At 33.4% G+C, this 18620-nt stretch overlaps 1 protein-coding gene across 1 annotated transcript in view; it reads right to left on the reverse strand.

Annotated features, from left to right (window-relative positions):
- Positions 1-18620, reverse strand: part of LOC135840759 (uncharacterized) — a 272818-nt gene that overhangs the window by 199266 nt on the left and 54932 nt on the right. Inside the window, exon 2 of the mRNA XM_065357428.1 lies at positions 7136-7233. Coding sequence (XP_065213500.1) covers positions 7136-7229 — 94 coding nt within the window. The 5' untranslated portion in view covers positions 7230-7233. The remainder of the gene's footprint in view (positions 1-7135; positions 7234-18620) is intronic.

An 18620-nucleotide genomic window follows, 5' to 3' on the forward strand; every position in this document is an offset into this window, starting at 1 on the left:
TTTCAAAAAAAAACAAAACATTTTAATAATTTTAGACAAAAAAAAATATAATTTTAGGCAACTTCTGCAAAAAAAAGCGAAACTTTGGACACTTTTAGCAAAAGGCAGAGCTGAAGAGTAATTTTTGGGAAAAACCGAGACTTTATTTTAGCATTGTTTCTTATAAAAGACGAGACTACTATTTTTTGGCAGAAAGGAAGATTTTGAAAATTTTAGCAAAAAGCGGGGCTTTTTTTTAGACATTCTTAGCAAAAATTAAAAAAGTAGCCTTTTGGAAATTTTCGGTTCAAAATGCTGTTTTGGGCAATTATCTGGAAAAAATCGTAATTTTGACAAGTTTAGCAAACGGCAGATCTTAGAAAAAAGAGATTTTTCAAAAAAAATGTTGAAAAAAATTCTTGTAAAAAACCAAACTTTTTTGGTGGTTGAGACAAGACAAAATGAGAGGCATTTCAACTATTTCTGGCAGTAAGCGAGACTTTGACAATCTTAGCAAAATGCAGAGCTTTTTAGCAATAGTAGGTAAAAAAGCGAAACTTTTATTTCAGCAAAACAAAATTGACAATTTTGGGTACATAAATGAACATTTTTGACAATTTTAGGTAAAAAGCGAGACCTTTCAGTAATTTGGAGAGAACTGAGAATTTTTGGCGATTTTTGTGCAGAAAGCGAGATTTTGACAATTTTAGCAGAAGTCCAGACTTCGCGATTGTAACGTTGAATAGACAGTGTTACCTGAATCCAAAAATAATAAAAAGTGTATACGTACTTTCGCAAATGATGTATTCACTTAGGGATGTTAGATATTAATATCTTTTTTCATTTTCTTCAAAAAGTAGGCCCAAAATCACTTGATATCTTAATCATTTCATAAGTTAATACACACGCTAATTTCTTCTTTTTTTTTAGGTGATTACGAAAAAGAAGAGAAAAAAGAAACAAACTTTGATAAAAAGTGGGAGTTTTCTCATCTAGCAAACCTAAAATTATAGAGCATTTTCAACAACGTAATGATTTTTTTTCTCGTTTTGTTTACAACTGACGATTTCCTGGCCAAAACGTGGCGGTCTTTGATACCATAAAATTAAGTCATCAAGACAACAACGATTAGGTAGACGTGAAAAAAAAATGCAACTTTCGTAAACAAGCATAGGTATACCTAGGTAAGGCACCCTACTCTACCTAATTCGTCCAACAAATTAATACAGACATGTAAAAAAAGAATTAATTTCTCTCGACTAATTTCTTCGTATCTTTACGAAAAATACGATTCGTTCGTGCCTTCGTGGTTGAATAAAAATGAAAATGACAAATTACTGCTCGCACAGTCTATCTAATCCATTAAATAAGCGAAAATCAACACCGATAAGATTTAAAACGACATAACATGCCATTTGTGGTAATGGTAAATGAACAAGAAGAATTTCCGGACCTGGATCTCGACTCGAGATCGAGAGAGCGAGCAATGAGCGAAGATACGACGACGACGACGAAGACGACGCCGCCTTCATCATACCCATACCTGAACACCTAACGCCTCTCGAGAGTATTACGTCGTCGGGTCCGCATCTTGAGAACGTCTGCGGCAGACGTAGACGGTGTCTCTATACCCTTTCACAGAACAAATATCGCGAATCGCGTGTTCTTTGTAAGATCGCGAAACCACGGTTGCGAAAGCCACCGAATAATAAAGCGAGTCGATCAGTTTTGGCGGGAAGAAGTTCAGTGTCATTGTCACGGCGAAGGTCGCAATGTTTTTCATTTTTTTTTCTCTCCTTACTACGCTGCTTATATTTCAACTACGACTACGACTATGAAACACATTGCTGGCTATTAAATGCGTAAAACCTTGTACTGGCCGTTTACATATACTTAAGGTGAAGATTACTAGTACAAAGAAGTTACTTTGTAGCATGCATATGTGCTAGGCCGAGCATATTTTCGATATGAAACAAAATAATTAATGTAATTCTCGACGTGACGCGCCGCCGCATGAATTATAATCCGACGAAAAAAAAGATCTAACGCAATTACTCCATCACGTAATTTGTTCTACAAGGGTGTTAGAAATATGGGAACCACGTTTTGAAAAACGACAAAAAAAAATTGTACGTGAAATTACGCAAATAAGCGACCGTATCGCAGACGTAGACGGGCCAGAATACGAAATGCATAACGTTATTTTAACCCTTCGAATATCAATGTCAGCGCCGTCGTGCCTCCATCGTGCCCAGTTTTATCCTTGAGGAGACGACTAAATACTCGTCTAATTATCGCATTTCTCATAATTAGCCAATTCCTGGGAGCTTTGAACTGACGAGTGATACTTCCAAATTTGGTACGAATAATTTGCCTCTATCAATGTACAGTACACGCAGTAATATATGATCTACTCGTATTTCGAAACAGTGTCAAGTTCAAGGGCTGTCAAATGATATGTACTGCACAGTTTAGTTCTAACTTGAGGTTCAGTCCCGAGAGACCATTTCAAACAAATATCCGGATAATTATTCTATTTTTTTTTTCGCACGTTTTGTAGAAACCTATTAGGTTAACAAATTTAGAACATATTGACTAGAAGATAACTGAAAATTTGTTATTTTTCTATACTTGTTTTCTTATATACGATAAAATTTATAGGTACGACTTTTTTTTATCGTTTTAATTATTTTGTTTTTCTACGTTTTCCAATGTTGGTGTTGTTGTGTAGGGGAATGTTATCGAATAACAAAATCTTCGGTTTCTCAAACAGTTTCCACGCTAAGGGGTAGGTGGATAGGCAATTGTTCCATCATCACTCATCAGGGAAACATTCTAACCAAGTCCCTTCAGGCCACCACTTCCAAATCAATTCCTTCGATATTTTGACTACTGAGTCAAGATGGTGATTTGATTCGTGATTTGAATTACACTAGGCAACAATTTTTGACCTTTTTTTTGTTTTCGGGTTGAAAATGCGCTTAATCGATAGTTTAGACCCTAAAACAAAAAACAGAGTGGGATTTTTCAATTTGAGTTGTTTTTGTGGTCAGGAGAGATGATCAAAGTTGCAAAAATGGCCGTTTTTGCCCTATTTCACGAGTTTGTGGCGACATCAGTATTAGGTTTCAAAAAAAACCAAGGTCATATTCGGATTCTACGCACTTTTTCAAGTAAACATCTTTACCGGATTTTTGATTTTCGAACATTCAAGCGCATACGGAAGATTTTCGTTTGTAACACGAGATTTTTACTGCACGAGAACCTCGCCCGCGCGAGCACGGTTCCGCGCCACAATTACGTCGTGGAGTAACGCCAGCGTCGCGCGCTCCGAGTTTTAGAATATGTTACAAACAAAAATCTTCCGTATGCGCTTGAATGTTCGAAAATCAAAAATCCGGTAAAGAAGTTTACTTGAAAAAGTGCGTAGAATCCGAATATGACCTTGGTTTTTTTTTAAACCTAATACTGATGTCGCCACAAACTCGTGAAATAGGGCAAAAACGGCCATTTTTGCAACTTTGATCATCTCCCCTGACTACAAAAACAACTCAAATTGAAAAACCTCACTCTGTTTTTTGTTTTAGGGTCTAAACTATCGATTAAGCCCATTTTCAACCCGAAAACAAATATGCCGTTGCCTAGTGTTATTTTTTTAGCAGTGATTCGCGATTTATGGCCACAAATCAGGTTCATGCATCATTTTTTGCTCCCTGTTCTCTTCATTTAACGATATCACCTTTGAATTTTCAAACATTTTACTTACTCCAATTTTGAGATGCTTTAGCTTTATTGAATTTAAATTTTTGCAAAATTTATTTCACTTTGATGATATTTGATCTATTTTATTGAAATGTTTCATAATCTACGCAATTTTACAAGGCGTCTAAGAAAACTCCCAGACAAAAAATCATGACTTTTTCATGACCTATTTTTAACATTTTTACCGCATGAAAATCCCGCCCCCCCCCCCAAAAAATGAAGTAATCAACTCGAAACTGCACGAATTTTTTTCAATTTATAGGCAAGTAGGTACTTTAGGATTTTTTGAACAAATTTATTATTTTTTTTTCATTTTATAGGGTTTTTCAAAAATTTTTAAGTGTGTTTCGAGCAAAATTCATGTTTTTTTTTATGACTTTCATGTCCATTAGACATCCGTTTTAACAAAATTTTACTCAAATTCTGAAATATCTAATTGATTTTTGGTCACTTTCAATTGTTGTTATGTCACTTGAAGAAGTTTTAACATCGTTTTATGCAATTTTTAGCTAAAATTTGTCAAAATTCTGCCCATTTTTTCGGTAATTTCCGGAGTGCTTGATATTATTTTTGAAAAATTTCATAGATATTTTTGCGATATTTTACTAAAATTTCCAGGTATTTCAACAACCTTTGTGACAATTCAACAAATTTTCAAGCAATTTTTGCAATGTTTGCTGAATTTCAAGTAAAGTGATTTTAAGAAGTCAATTTGACAAATATAATATTTTTTACGATTTTGAATTTTTGATAAATTTTCACGTCATTCAGGTGACTTTTGCAAGCATCAGTTTTTTTTTTATGTTTTCAGGTCATTCAAACAAGTTTTAACAATGTTTCAAGCTATTTTTGCAATATTTTACTGAAATTTCGAGTAATTTCAACAATTTTCATAAATCATGACATTTTAGCAAATTTTTAAGAAATTTTCTCAAAGTTTGCTAAATTGCGCTGATTTTTCGTTTATTTTTATGGCAGTTTTCAATAACTTCGATCTGCAGAAAAGTCAGTCTGACTTCTGACTTGACATATTTTATACATTCTGCAATTTTGACAAATTTTCACGCAATTTAGGTAATTTTTGCAAGTATTTACTCAAATTTCGAGGAATTTCATCAAGTTTTTTATCGTTTCTTTGATGTTTTTATATCATTCCAACTAGTTTTAACAAAGTTTTAAGCAACTGTTGTAAAATTTTGCGAAATTTCATTGAAATTCCATTAATTTTTGGAAGCATTCGAGTGCTTTTTGTGTCAATTTTTTTACAGTCATTATGATGCCTACTATGTGATTTTTTCATTTTTTTCCAATTTTGATAATATTTGACCAATTTTGCGTAATTTTAACACTTTTTTTGGGCCCTTGAACATTTTTGCAATATTTTCATCAACTTTCAAGATGTTTTATCAATTTTCAGTTTATTTCAAGTGGTTTTGTGACGAATTATCATCAAGCAATTTTTGCAAAACTTTTCTCAAATATGCTGATTTTCTTTTTAAGTAAGTATGGTAATTTTCAATCATGTGACTTCAATTTAGTATATAGTTTGTATCAGACTTAGGGCTATTTCGCAGTCTTCGAAATCAGATTCTTTCAGTTTCGATTGCCATAAAAATAATCGGATTCCTCCAGAAATGATAAAAAATTTCGTAAGAAATCTAAAATTCCATGGAAAATTTTTCTTGAACATTTTTGAAATATTTCGAGCTCAAATTTAGGTCACGATTTCTCAAGTTTCTGAAAAAAGTGTCATACAAACTGTTTAAAGGGTTTAAAATATCCGCAGAAAATCAAATATTTCAACAGAAATGTTCTTTGATCATTTTAGGAGAATTTTGAGCCCAAAATTGTATTACAATTTTTTCCATTGAAGAAAAAGCGTTATAAAACCTATCACAATGAGTTGAAATTTTTGCAAAAAATCAAAAATTCTCTATTCCAACTTATTTTGAGCATTTTTGAGAAATTTTGATCTCAAAATTGAGTGGTAATTACGTGAATTTCTGAGAAAATCAGTCAAGTTTTAAGTTGCAAGTTTTAATGATGCTGAAAAAAAATTTGGTCGAAATTTTAATCTACAAATATGTGATGTGTCACATGACATTTTTTCGAAAATCTCAAAAATCATGACTCAATTTTGGGTACAAACAATTTTTACAGTTTTTATGACAAGTTGATTTTTTCAAATTGGTAGAAATCTTACGAAAATCCGAAAAACATAACACGTAGGTATTAAAATGGATGCAGTCTTTTTTGAAACGAAAATTTTATTTTGAGAATGGGTGTGTTTTTGACTTGGAAATTAATGATATTGCAATGCATTGAATTTTTTTCAGTTTTCATAAAGTCAAACTTGATATCCAAAAGTCAGTTACGAGTATCAACTTGACTCAGAATATCGGGAATCGATCATTTTTCTCAAATATCAACTTAAAAACCTGAAACACTGCTTGGAAAGTTTTCAAAAGTCTGAAAAAATGCCAAAAACTCATAAAAAAAATAGAAATTTCATCAAATTACTCGTACCTACTTATCGAAACTTTTTTTTACGTCCAAAATGTTTTTTAAGCGTTTAAAAAATAACGATGAAAACTTCAAACTAAAAAATTGAGTATACCCAAAATTCTCGAATTTTGAAATCTTTCGATAATTTGAAACACTTTAAATTCACATTCTCTTCGAATCGATCGACGAATCAACTCTCAGCATCACACATGGGCACAAAAGATCATCTCAAATCGATAAAATCCATTCCACCGATGTTTTTCATCGAGAATACAGCATTTTTAAAATACTTCGATTACATTCGCCCGGCAAATTGTAAATCATTCCTCATAATATAATTTTAATGGGGGTAATTCCAGCACGTGATCATTCTACTCCATTCATTATTAAAACTCAGTATCTTGATTCTAGGAGACATTCTTCATCGTAAATCATCATTTGTCCTTATTAGAAGACGGCAAGAGGACAAGACGCGACGCGCGCTCCTTTTCATATACGAGGTAGGTAGAGGTACACCAAAGGTAAGGTATTTATGTACACGAACATGTACGTGCGCAGGCCATTATTCTTATTCTTTGCGAAACGTCGAACAGGAAGAAGTCAAGTTCAAGGGATATAAACAAGATTATCACTGAGGGTGTATGCATCCCTTCGGGCAAGGCAAGGCTATAGTACGTATCAAAACACCACCTGAACAATCAAACTAAACCGGTTGAGAGCAAGCTACGAAATCCACAACATATCGAATACCAAAATTTTAATTCTTGTCGCCGTTTTTCATCCCTTTCTGTAATTAATTCTTATAACAATGGGGAGAGCATCCATCGTTCTAAAACTACGCACGTAAAAGTAAACAAACCGATTTTATAAATCAGAGAAGTAAAATCACCTGTTCGCTTGTTCAGTAGTAGTCTTCGGTTGCTGCGCGATAGTGTAGGTAATTTGCTGCTATCGATACAATCATATAGGTAATGCTTGTACATTCATCTGAAAAAAAACACAATCGACCGGGTTATTTTTCATTTAAGAGTTAATAAATAAGTAATGAACAATGAACGAGTACGAGTTGGAGAAATAAAAAGTACGTAGTCTTCAACCTATATTTATGAACAGAACAGTGATATATTGTAGAAACCTGTTAGTTTTTTTGAATAAAGATTGAAAAAAAAAAGAATACTAGGCCTTGTGCCTTTCGCTTAAGGGCATTGTAGATCAACAGCACGCGAGTAAACCATTAAATGATGGTCACAGACAAACCATCTGCTTTGTACCAAGGTATACATAGGTAGGCATAACTTTATACTTCTTTTCGTTTTCTTGAAGCGCAGGTGTCGTAGTCAGTTGCTTACCGCTCTCTGTACTTACATGTTTATTCCTAATTACCGTCATTATATTGGCTGACGAAGCTAACCCGATACCTAAGAATTGCTTTTTAAGATGAAAAAACTATAAAAATGTACTCGAAACATCTGCCATTTTAAATGATACATTAAAATTATAGAAAGAATGCCCGTATATATGTGAGCACCAATAAACTAGTTGAAATTTTTTTTGCTCCTTAATACGGTTCCAAAATGAGTGAAAAAAACCACACACCATTATCTCCCTAATCGGCGGTTTTTTCACCAACTTCAAAATATTTTCTTAATATGGAACCCGTTAAGATTAGCGGAAAAAAATCTTCGGTAAGTCGGTATTTGTCCGAATTTGCGAGACAAAAATCATCTAAGCTGTTTGACTTGTTTTTCAATCCCTATCTATTTTTTCTAACATCCTTGATGTTACAGTTATAGAGGCTTTTCTGTAGTGTGAAAAATCCCACTTTAACCCCTTTTAGTTACGTAGAACGTATTGCGAGAATTAATTACAAAGTCTGCATTTTCCTAATTAGATTACCAATTTCTAACGTACAGTAACTGAAACTTACAAACAGTAGATAAAACAAATTTAATTACTCGTGTATACGAACTGAGATCGCATTTCATGGTAACTTTCTGTATACCACAGTAACTCGTATACCAGTACTATTTTATAATCAAATTATGCATCAAAAGGTAACTTAACGACAACACAATAGGTGCCTTAACTAGCGGAAATGCTTCGACAAAAAATGTAAAAAATACCATACATTTTTTTAAACCAATGAGTCGTCTAAATGAGACACCGAATCAATTAGCTTTTCCAGGAAGACTGGGAAATGTGTTTCGCGTTTCTGGTTAATTATTCATCCGTCTAAATTCTCGGATTTTTAACAGCATCACACGCTTAGCCGGTTGTTTTGCTGATGGAATAATCCCAAATTTATTAAGCAGCTGGGTATTGCGAAAAAAAAAATAACTGATAAGGAACCACATGAGATATTGAAGTACAAGGAAATATGATATGACAATTTTTTTTCGTTATTTTAAAAATGTAGGTCGATCGTAAATGATTAGATACAACGACGACGAATGTCTCTTTTTTTTTTTTTTTTTTTTTTAAGGAAAATACGTAAATTATTTATCAGAATGGAATATTTCATCTGGACAGAAGCAGATTATATGTGACATATGTTTGAAAAATTAATTTCGAAAAAGAAGTGCGAATATAGGAGGAAATGATAAGTGCAAAAAAAATGTAATGGTTGAGTAGATGATACGAGAGGAGATTTGCTTTATACGTAAATAATCAAATTTAAACAGACAGTTTCAAACTGTTTTAAATTATTTAATTTTTGGTTTCTTTGCTATAATATTCAGAGGATAGAGATACTTGGAACAAATTTTCAAAAGGTAAAAAACTTTTTTAGAGAGAAAGGTAGGATGTTTTTTTCTAAGGGAAAATTTTGTATAAAAATCTGTTTTTTGGATCTCGAAAATTGAAAAAAAATTCTGATAATTTTTGAAAATTTTGAACATTTTATTTCCAAAGCAGGCAGTTTTCAGAAAAACTAAACGTAAGGTTTTCTCTTTTTGGAAAATCAAAATAGAGGAAGTGACCGCTGACGTCCCAATCAGCATAAATGGCACTTCGTGAGGTGCCTTCAAGGCAGTACGGATATCTACCCAACATTACATTCATTGATTGACTATTTTTCATTTTGAAGGAGTTGAAATCCATTTTGAATTTCATCATGATTGTTGGAGATTGATTTTTAGGTGCTTACAAGGAAGGTTTTCAAAGCTAAAAAGTATTTTTTGATTTTTGGTGAATTTTTAAAAATCAACGGTTCAAAAATGAGAAAAAATAAAATAAAATTTCATCAAACTGACCCGCAAAGCTGAAATTTTTTGTGTACCTAGGTACTCCACTTTCGACCTCCCGAATCGATTGGAAACTGTTTCGAATCGTTTTGAACAATTCTGGAGCCTCCAGTAGATTTTTGAAGGTTAAAATTTCTACAAAATTTAACCCACAAGAATGGGAAAACCTAAACTTACTTTATACTCTAATTTAAATAATCTGAGTCGATTGGAGGGGGTTTCGAGCCATTCTGGAGTCTGTAGTCATATTTTGGAAATTCCAGATTCTCAAAAAGGGCCATAAAAACAGTCCAAATCAGACCGATCTCACAGCACAACATTTTCCCAAAATCGGTTGCTGCCGGTTCGGAACCATACATACCTACCTAATTTTAAGTGCTAAAGTCATCGCCAAATTTTTGGTAAGTTTTTGAAAATTTAATCGAATTTTCAACTTTTTATGCCATCTTTTTAAACGAAAGAAATCAATCCTTCCAACTCGAAGGACGAAAACTTTGCGATAATCGATTCAGAATGTCAAACTCATGACAGGATCGGATTTCCAGCCACAGAATTAAATTCAAAAAAATTACATCGCTTTCTGGAGCGATTTGAAATTTCTGAAAAAAAGAGGACTTTCACCGGAGGCTCCAGATCGGCTCAAATCATCGATTCGAGGAGTGGAAGGGGGCGCGACTTGGACATACAACCCGATTTTCAAATTTTTATTACAAGATTCAGTTTTTTTTAAAAAATAGAAAATCATGCAGATGAGATCATACCACAATTTTCAATTTGAAAAATCAACAAATCAACTTTGGCAGGTCAAAATTAGGCACTCAAGTTCATTTTTGACCCTCCAGAGCTATCCAAGATTCTATGGAAAAATTGATAACTTGAAAGTCTCCACACGGGTTCAAAAATTGCTATTATCTAATCAGATGGTTTTATTGATCCCAGGGAGGATATTTAACGAAATAAGCCACTCATGATAAACCTTTTCAGAGATTTCAGTTTTCATTTTTTTTTGATAAAAAGAATTATTTTTGAGCAGACACACTAAGAATTTCACACTAAAGGCTTGAAATGCTTGAGAGCCCCCCTCCCAACAGGTATCAATTGAAGTTGCAGGTGCCATAGTTCATTTTCGGTCTTTCCTAAGCGATTTAAAATTCCTGGAGAAAATTGAAAATCTGCTGGAGGCTTCGGAAAGGCTCAAAAATGGTTGCTTTCGAGCAGCCGTGTAGTTTTATTGAGCAAATAGATATCTCAATAGAAAATCTACCTTTTTTCAAATTTTGAACTGGCACACCGGAAATTTTGGGATAGAACGGTGTAAAGCGGTGAAAAGAATCTTCAATAAGCACCAGTTAAAGTTATGGATGATAAAGTTCATTTTTGACACTTCCGAAATGAAATTTGAAATTAATGAAGATGATTAAAAACTTGCTAAAGGCTGAAGAGGACCTCAAAATTAGTTTTTCGAATTGGAAGGGTTGAAACGAAGTAACTATTTCCACTGGATCTTGGACTTGGATCTTGTGGTTTTGAAACTAAAACATTATTTTATGAAAAAGTTTAAAATTTTCCATAAATAACAGCAACATTTTTAATACAAAAATGAATTTCAGTATCTAAAATACTGGTAAATTTTCTTTTCTTTAAACTTCAAGATAGACTACACGATCATTGATCATTAAAATTTTTCATTTCCAGACTCCAATTTGCATTCAGATTTTGAAGATCAACATCTACTCACTAAACAACTTATACCTACATCAATTATAAAATCAACAATTGAATTAAAAATGCGTACACAATTAAAAAAATTTCAATACATTTTCCCCACAAAATTTCAAACCAACTACCAAACAACCATTAGTCGCAAGTTTGAAGTTTCCCGTCCATTCTCTTCAGCACTACCTATAAAAATGCAAAGTTTTTGCATCTTTTCTATACACCTTGCAATACATACAAGATTACATAAAATAACGATAAATAACACTCCGCTAACAAAATTTCAAATTTGAGACCTTAAATTCATAATTACCGACTAATTCATTCGCATTAAAGGAGGAGAGAGGGGGACACCAGAAAGATACTTTAGCATCTGCAAATGAAGCTAATATTATCTGGTACTCTTTGTTTATCATCAAGGTTCATCAATTTACAAACACATTTTTTTTTTCAAAGAACGGTTCATTTAAGTCAGAGCTGGGTAAGGAGGGAGTCAAATACATAAGACGGAAAGGTTAACCCAAAAACCCTCCAGTATTTACGTCCTTGAAACTTGAAAAACACCTCATCGCAAGGCGATGCGAATAATGCAAATTTTGCTTAAAATAATACCGCTCTAGATAAAGACCTCGCTGAAATTACAACCTTTATAAAATACCTAATACTACCACCACCGGTGATATTATAATTCGGGTATATCATGCGATATTCGATTTACATAATAAAATGATTACGAAATATAATTAATCAGTTCGCAGCATTCTCCAGACGCGATTTCTATAGTATACAACATCGAAATTCTCGAATATAGCTTAAGGTTATATTACCAAAAAATTCGCCAAAACATCGATACAGATAGGCACCTAAATAACCTAATTTTTCGTTCGCTTACTATAGTAAGGCCTACAGAAAGATAGAAAAAAAAATCACAAAAGAACCCATATAACCTAATTTTTGAACAAAATTTACCAACGAGCCGGTAAATTACACAGTCTGGACTGTCTGGACTTTATTAAAAGTGTACTCGTGCCAAAGTATTAATTAATTTTTATAAACTTTCCGTGACACTGGTTACAAGTGTAGAATTAGTGAAGCATTACATACGGAAAAAAGGGGGGTAAGTGTGAATGTTTATTTACCTATAGACTTTTTTTTCCTCATCTATTAGAAGAATTTCACGCTAGTTAATACTTTAGACAAAAATTAATCGATTGAATTAAACGAAGGTACGTGCAGCATGTTGTTAACCCGATATATAGCGAGACACCGACCGCATTAATTTTTCGAATTATTTAACTCTCTCGAAAAACCCACATAATAACGTTTACTATTGTAAATAATAATAGAACGTAAAATGTTTCCGTTTCGCATGTGTTATTTTGTTTGGAGTGTCGGAAAGAAGAAGTTAAATTTGGGGAGTTATACTCCCGATAGGTTGGGCACAATTAAAAGGGTTGATCTTGTCATGCTGCAAACCACCTGCTGTCCGAATTCTAGGTGTACTTTGAAGGTAACTTATATACCACAATCCTTGAACCCTGTTCGAACACAGCGCCGCTTTTTTTTATTTCCTTGATATTTTAAGTTTTTTTTTTCCTTAAAAAATAGGTATAGGTACGTTCGTTTGATGTTCCGTATACATTTGGCTCGAGTCTGTAGGTATAGGTAGCATTACCTGCAGATAAACATCGTGAATTTATACGGATTACATTTTAGATGTAAAAATTTATCTACTAAAATATTCTAAAGTACATATACAAGATGGCTTTTTATCGAAGAAAGGAAAATAGTGTTAATTTAATTTTTCTTTTTTACGATCTTCGTTCGTCCTTTTTCGGATAGTTAAAAATAGGTACATACTACGACGACGGCGGCGATCACTCGGGTAGGTAAAGTAATCGACTAGGGTATCGAATGATACTTCCATTCAGGATATTTTCAAATCACTCGTTGAGATATTTTTATTGAAATTTATCACCAATTAATGAAGAAATCGCCGATAAATTTTATCCATTTACAATAAACCCTTTTTGAATCCACCGCCCATGAAATAGTCCCCTATCGATGGATGGTATGATGTGATGGCGATCGAAGGTACGTATAATAATTTTCAATATTATGTACATGGAAAAATAAAATGCACATAATGCACATACTTAGATCAGTACACAACCTCGAATTACATTAAAAAGTCTTTCATAACTCAAATACCTACACTACTTTTTTTCTTCATTTTTTAAATGTTTGATTACATAAATCATCGAGAAGCCCTCCCCAGTGAGAGTGCAACGAAACATGAACGATAAATTTCTCACCTTAGGTGGTAATAGTAACCCTTCTTTGCACGACTGCGTTATGTCATCGTAAATAAGCAAATACATGCATAATTTAACACGTTAGAACGAATAGAAAATTTAATCAGAATTTTTAACCAAGTATACTTGAAAAATTTGAAGAAATTTTCAAAAATTCATACATCAAAAAGAGTTTAAAAAGTTTATTTGAAATCCATGGCGCAGTTATTTTTAAAACTCTTATTAACATTTGAAATGAAAGAGAGGAAGGGAGAAGAGGGTATTGAAGTGATGGAAAACCAAAACTGAAAATGAACAATAAAAAAAACATAATTATGGCAGCTTTGATAAAAAATATGTACAAGTGAAAAATTATACAAGTAGATGAGAAGATTATCCAAAAATAATGGAAAAAAATAAAAACGAATAGAGTCGAATTTTTTAAAAGGGACTCAGTCTTTCAGAAAAATGATTTTCACTGAATTTACTCCGCTTCCCAGACCATTTGTTTAGAGTTCCAATTTTCCAAATCTTTCAAATATCAACTAAGTAAGTAAATACACATAAAACATCGGAAAGGTTGGAAGGAGGGGGAGGAGGATAGGGTGAATTATTTCAAAAATCTTCAGCGATGAATTTTTATTAATTAATCAATCACATTTTCTCAGGTTTATGAAGCTAGGATCGTTGGATGATGGTGAGGATAATTCTTATCTTAGAAGTACAAATTTTCTTCATCAATCATACCCTTCAATATAGCTAAAAAAAATTTGAAACATCAACTCAAATTATGTTCGTGTATCGAGATTTTTAAACGAACAGAGAAGGGGGATTGGGGGTAACATTCCCTGAAAATTTGAACATTTTTGCATCGCCACTTCAATCTGGAGACAGCTGGAGACAGTAGAGACCCAGACTCATGGTGACTTGGAAGGGGAAAGAAGAGTTTGAACTGTTTCAAAAATAAGAAAAGTCAATAGGTATAGGATACTTCGTTCACTTCCAAACATTTTGTTGCCACTTTGAAAAAAGTTTGGAATCACTTAAACCCCCTTCTCTACAGCCTATACCAATCTCTCGTACTCAAAATTGGAGTATTCACTTGAATTCGTAATCAAAGATTCTTAATTTTCAAAAATTTGGGGTATACAACCTCCCATCCTGTATTAAAATTTGCACCCACTAATTTTTTGAATTTTGGAACATTCACCCCCCCCCCCTCTTCGACCAAATGTAATTGGAGTATTTTACTCGAATTTTGTGGTCAAAGAATTTTTCAACTGGGAGAATGTTCACTATTTTCAAAAATGTCAACTTTCCATGTTCACATCTCAGACGAATTTCCGGAGAGTCTTATGTCACGACTTTTCTCGGTTTTTCAGAAAGGGTATTTTTTTGTTGATATTTTTGGTCTGCTGGTGGGCAATTTTTACGTTCCACCAAATCGATTTTTTTTTGGAAAAATAGAACGTTCCCACTAAAAAAATGAAGGGCAGCAAATTACAAGACAAGCAATTTTCTATGCAAAGAATATGTGATTCATTTTTCCAGGGAGGTTTCATCCTTGCGATAATTTTGAGCAAAGTGGAAAGTTCAATTCAAATCTATTCTTGATGAGGAAAAATTTCAATTTTTTTCAGTTGAATTGAAACGAGTTTTTACAGCATAAAATTTCTCACTAGCAAAATTGCGATTGGGTTTTTTCTAACAGGCTTTACTACTTCGAAAAAGTGAATACCTGTATCTTCTCTTCTACAAGATATGAGATCAGATGATAAGGGTCTTTAAACTTTAAAAACAGTTCTCCGACTCCAGCATCCATTCGCATTGTCAGACTCAGGCGATTCGATTCGATCCGCAACATAAATTTAAATTCTAATCAAAATTTACAAGAGCCAAATCCAACTCGCTAATTACCGAATGTAAAATGGGATGGAAAATGATTCGCGCGACGGGATAAGTTGTTAATTAATATAGGAACCCGTGTTTTTGACTAGTTCAACACATGAACGAGACAGGTACGAGTACTAACGGTAAAGGTACAGACTATCAACAAGTATAAAATACAGATTAATATAGTTTATCAAAATATACAGTAGAACAACAATCATATATAAGTTCACCGGAGACCTGACGATGAGACAGAGACACCGTCGGCATCGCCGGGCGAACAGGGCCCGCATGTCTGCCATTTTCGGTGACCACAGACTGGGCGCTTGTCGGACATTATCCGTGGTATCAATTGTCTGGTAGGTCTAGGTATACAAAGGTATACCTCCACGTATAGCTTAACTACATGTATAGTCTACTAACCCCTCTTTTTATTTTCTTAAAAGACTACTTGATTACTGTATTTTATTGCTGTCGTCAAACCACGACTAGGAGTATTTTCACCTGCTGTATATTCCGCATCTGCTTTTACATATACGTAGGTATACGTCTGATAATACGTACTCGATCAATTTTTTCATTACTACTTGGGCTTGTTATTGTTGTTAGTACGAAGAAAGCACCTTCTCTTCTTATCGAGGATAGTGATAAAACTTGGTGTATTTATTCGATGCATAATATGAATAGTGTACATTTGAAATGGATGATTAAATTCGAGAGGTTTGATTCACGATCAGTAACTCCTACTGAATACGAGTGTGTGTGCACAGTGCACATATAAAAACAAAACAATTCGTTTGCTCGTATAGTCTATGATCAAATTGAAAGGGGCTGGAGATGGCCAGGTTTTGAAAAAAAACGACCCTTTCTGTTTCCCAAAATTTCGTAGGAAAACTAAAAATTTCAATAAAGATTTTCATTTGAGAAAGTACGAGCAGATTACGATTACAGCGTAAACAAATTGAAATTTATTGGAAGAAGTCAACTTTCGCTAAATGCTCCAGATCAGCTCGAAAACTGCTGCAATAAATTTGAGAGGGTTGATTTTAAGGCGTGTAGGGGAAGTTTATTCAGAAAACGATTTTATGTGGAAATAGACGATCTGAATTTTTTCAAAATAATTCGAGATTTTCAACTTACTTATAGAAAAATTAAATCTTCAACGCGTCATCTCGGATTTTTGATTCACCTGCTTTAATCGATTCACGAAGTCAAACTTATGATAGAGGTAAGATTAAATTTTCAGCTGTCGAAATTAATTACAACTTCTACAGCGATTTCAGATTACTGTAGAAAAGTTAACTTTTGTTGCTGGATACTCTATATCGGTTGGAAAGAGATCACAAGCGATGGAAGGGAAGGAGGGGTGAAGGGAAGAGTAGACATTAGCAAACAACTCGATTTCCAAATTTTTCTCTCATGATCTACCTATTCTTTTTGTTTAGATTTTTCATAGATATATTATATTTTCAAAATTTCGCTAAAAATTGAAAAATCAAAACGACACTTTAAAATTTGGTTCTCAGATATGCGAAGCATGTTCTTTGGTTCTTTCAGCGAGCAAAATTTCAATTTGTTCGGCGTTTACAAGTAATAAAAGTTAGTACATATAAGACCCACGGGAAAATTTTAAATGGACAGTTGCCTATCGTTAAATTATAGGGGCAAATGACCACTCCAAAAAAACAACTTCGACAAAACAATTTTTAAATTGGATGAAAAAAAATCGAAAAAGGGTTCAAAGATACATGACCAGATCAAATTTCACGAGTGCTGAATTTTATGTTTCTGATTTTTGTCAAATTAAAAAAAAAATTCAGTCTATTTGAGCCATTTTTTAGGAAAAAATTTGAATATGTAGGCTTATGATCAAATTGAGACAGACAGCTGAAATTTATTTGGCACCACATTAATCGATTTGTGGTGATTTCGGTCACAAAAGGATTGCGAAGATGCAGTACTCCGAGTTTACAAACGTTGAATTCTATCTTGGACCTTTGTAGGTCTACATAGAAACAAACACAAATAAAAAAATACAAAATTCAAAAAAAAACAGAAAAATTCAAAAATTTTTGGAACACTTGTCTTCTTGTCAAGTTTGTAAAGGGCATTGACCCGTCTGTCTGGCCTTTCAAGATCGTCTTCTGTTCACCTGTCTGGCTTCTCGAGGTCACTGACCTACCTTTCTAGCCTCTCAAGGTTGTCTGCGGCCTGTCTGGGCTTCCCAAGGTCGTCTGTTTGTCTATATATTTGAAGGGCGGTTTTCCAAAAAGCGATAAGTCAAAAATTATGGTTTCGAGATAAATGACGTTTTTAGTGCCCATTCCAAGGCGCGATGCACTTGGAGTATGCCACCTATCCGGCATGTTATATTGGATCTACCTCAACACATAAGTGTTGGTTTCGTGGTGTAACTCAAGTTTGCAGCGCTTCTGCGGCAGAAAAAGTAAACTGACTTATCGCCTTTTGGAAAAACGATTTTTCATGTTTTCATTTATATGATAGAACCAGTGTTGCAAATCGATGTAAGTCAACTCTAATTCACAATACAAAAGTATATGACCAAAAAAATTGATTACAAAAAACTTTACCTGTATTTTAAACAAAAATTAAGTACCTATTACAACACTATAAATTTTTTAAAAAAAGATTTTTGATTTTAAAAAAATCTTACCACTATTTCGGCAATAAAATTACGAAAAAAAATTTTTTGATTCAAAAAAAATTGTTAACCTCCATTTTGGCGATAAAATTGGCAAAAATCAAGTATTTATCGACAGCACTATCATTTAGAAAAAATTGATCTGCATTTTGGCAATAAAATAAAAACGAAAATTAAGATATATTACAGTACTATCTATTGAAAAAACAATATTCGCAGCTCTACTTTGGCCATAAAAGTAATGAAAACGAAGTAATCATGACTTATTGCATTTTGGAAAAACGATTGCAATCTGCAACTTACAGAAAAGCTGGATTGTGCGTAGATAAATATTATATTTTGGGTAGGTTAGGCATTAAATAGGTGAGATACGACCTATAGAACACAATGGCGTGAAAAACTCGATTTCCAAAAAAATTGACTTATCCACTTTTGGAAAACCGCCCTTCATTTGGTCTTTTGAGGTCATTGACCCCTGTTTGGCTTCTCAAGGTCACTAATCGGGGTCAGGGTGGAAATGGGATGTGGAATTTTTAAAACCAAATTGTTTCTTTCTGAAATTTATAACAT

The sequence above is a fragment of the Planococcus citri genome, chromosome 3 (assembly GCF_950023065.1).
Source record: "Planococcus citri chromosome 3, ihPlaCitr1.1, whole genome shotgun sequence".
Lineage (NCBI taxonomy): Eukaryota > Metazoa > Arthropoda > Insecta > Hemiptera > Pseudococcidae > Planococcus > Planococcus citri.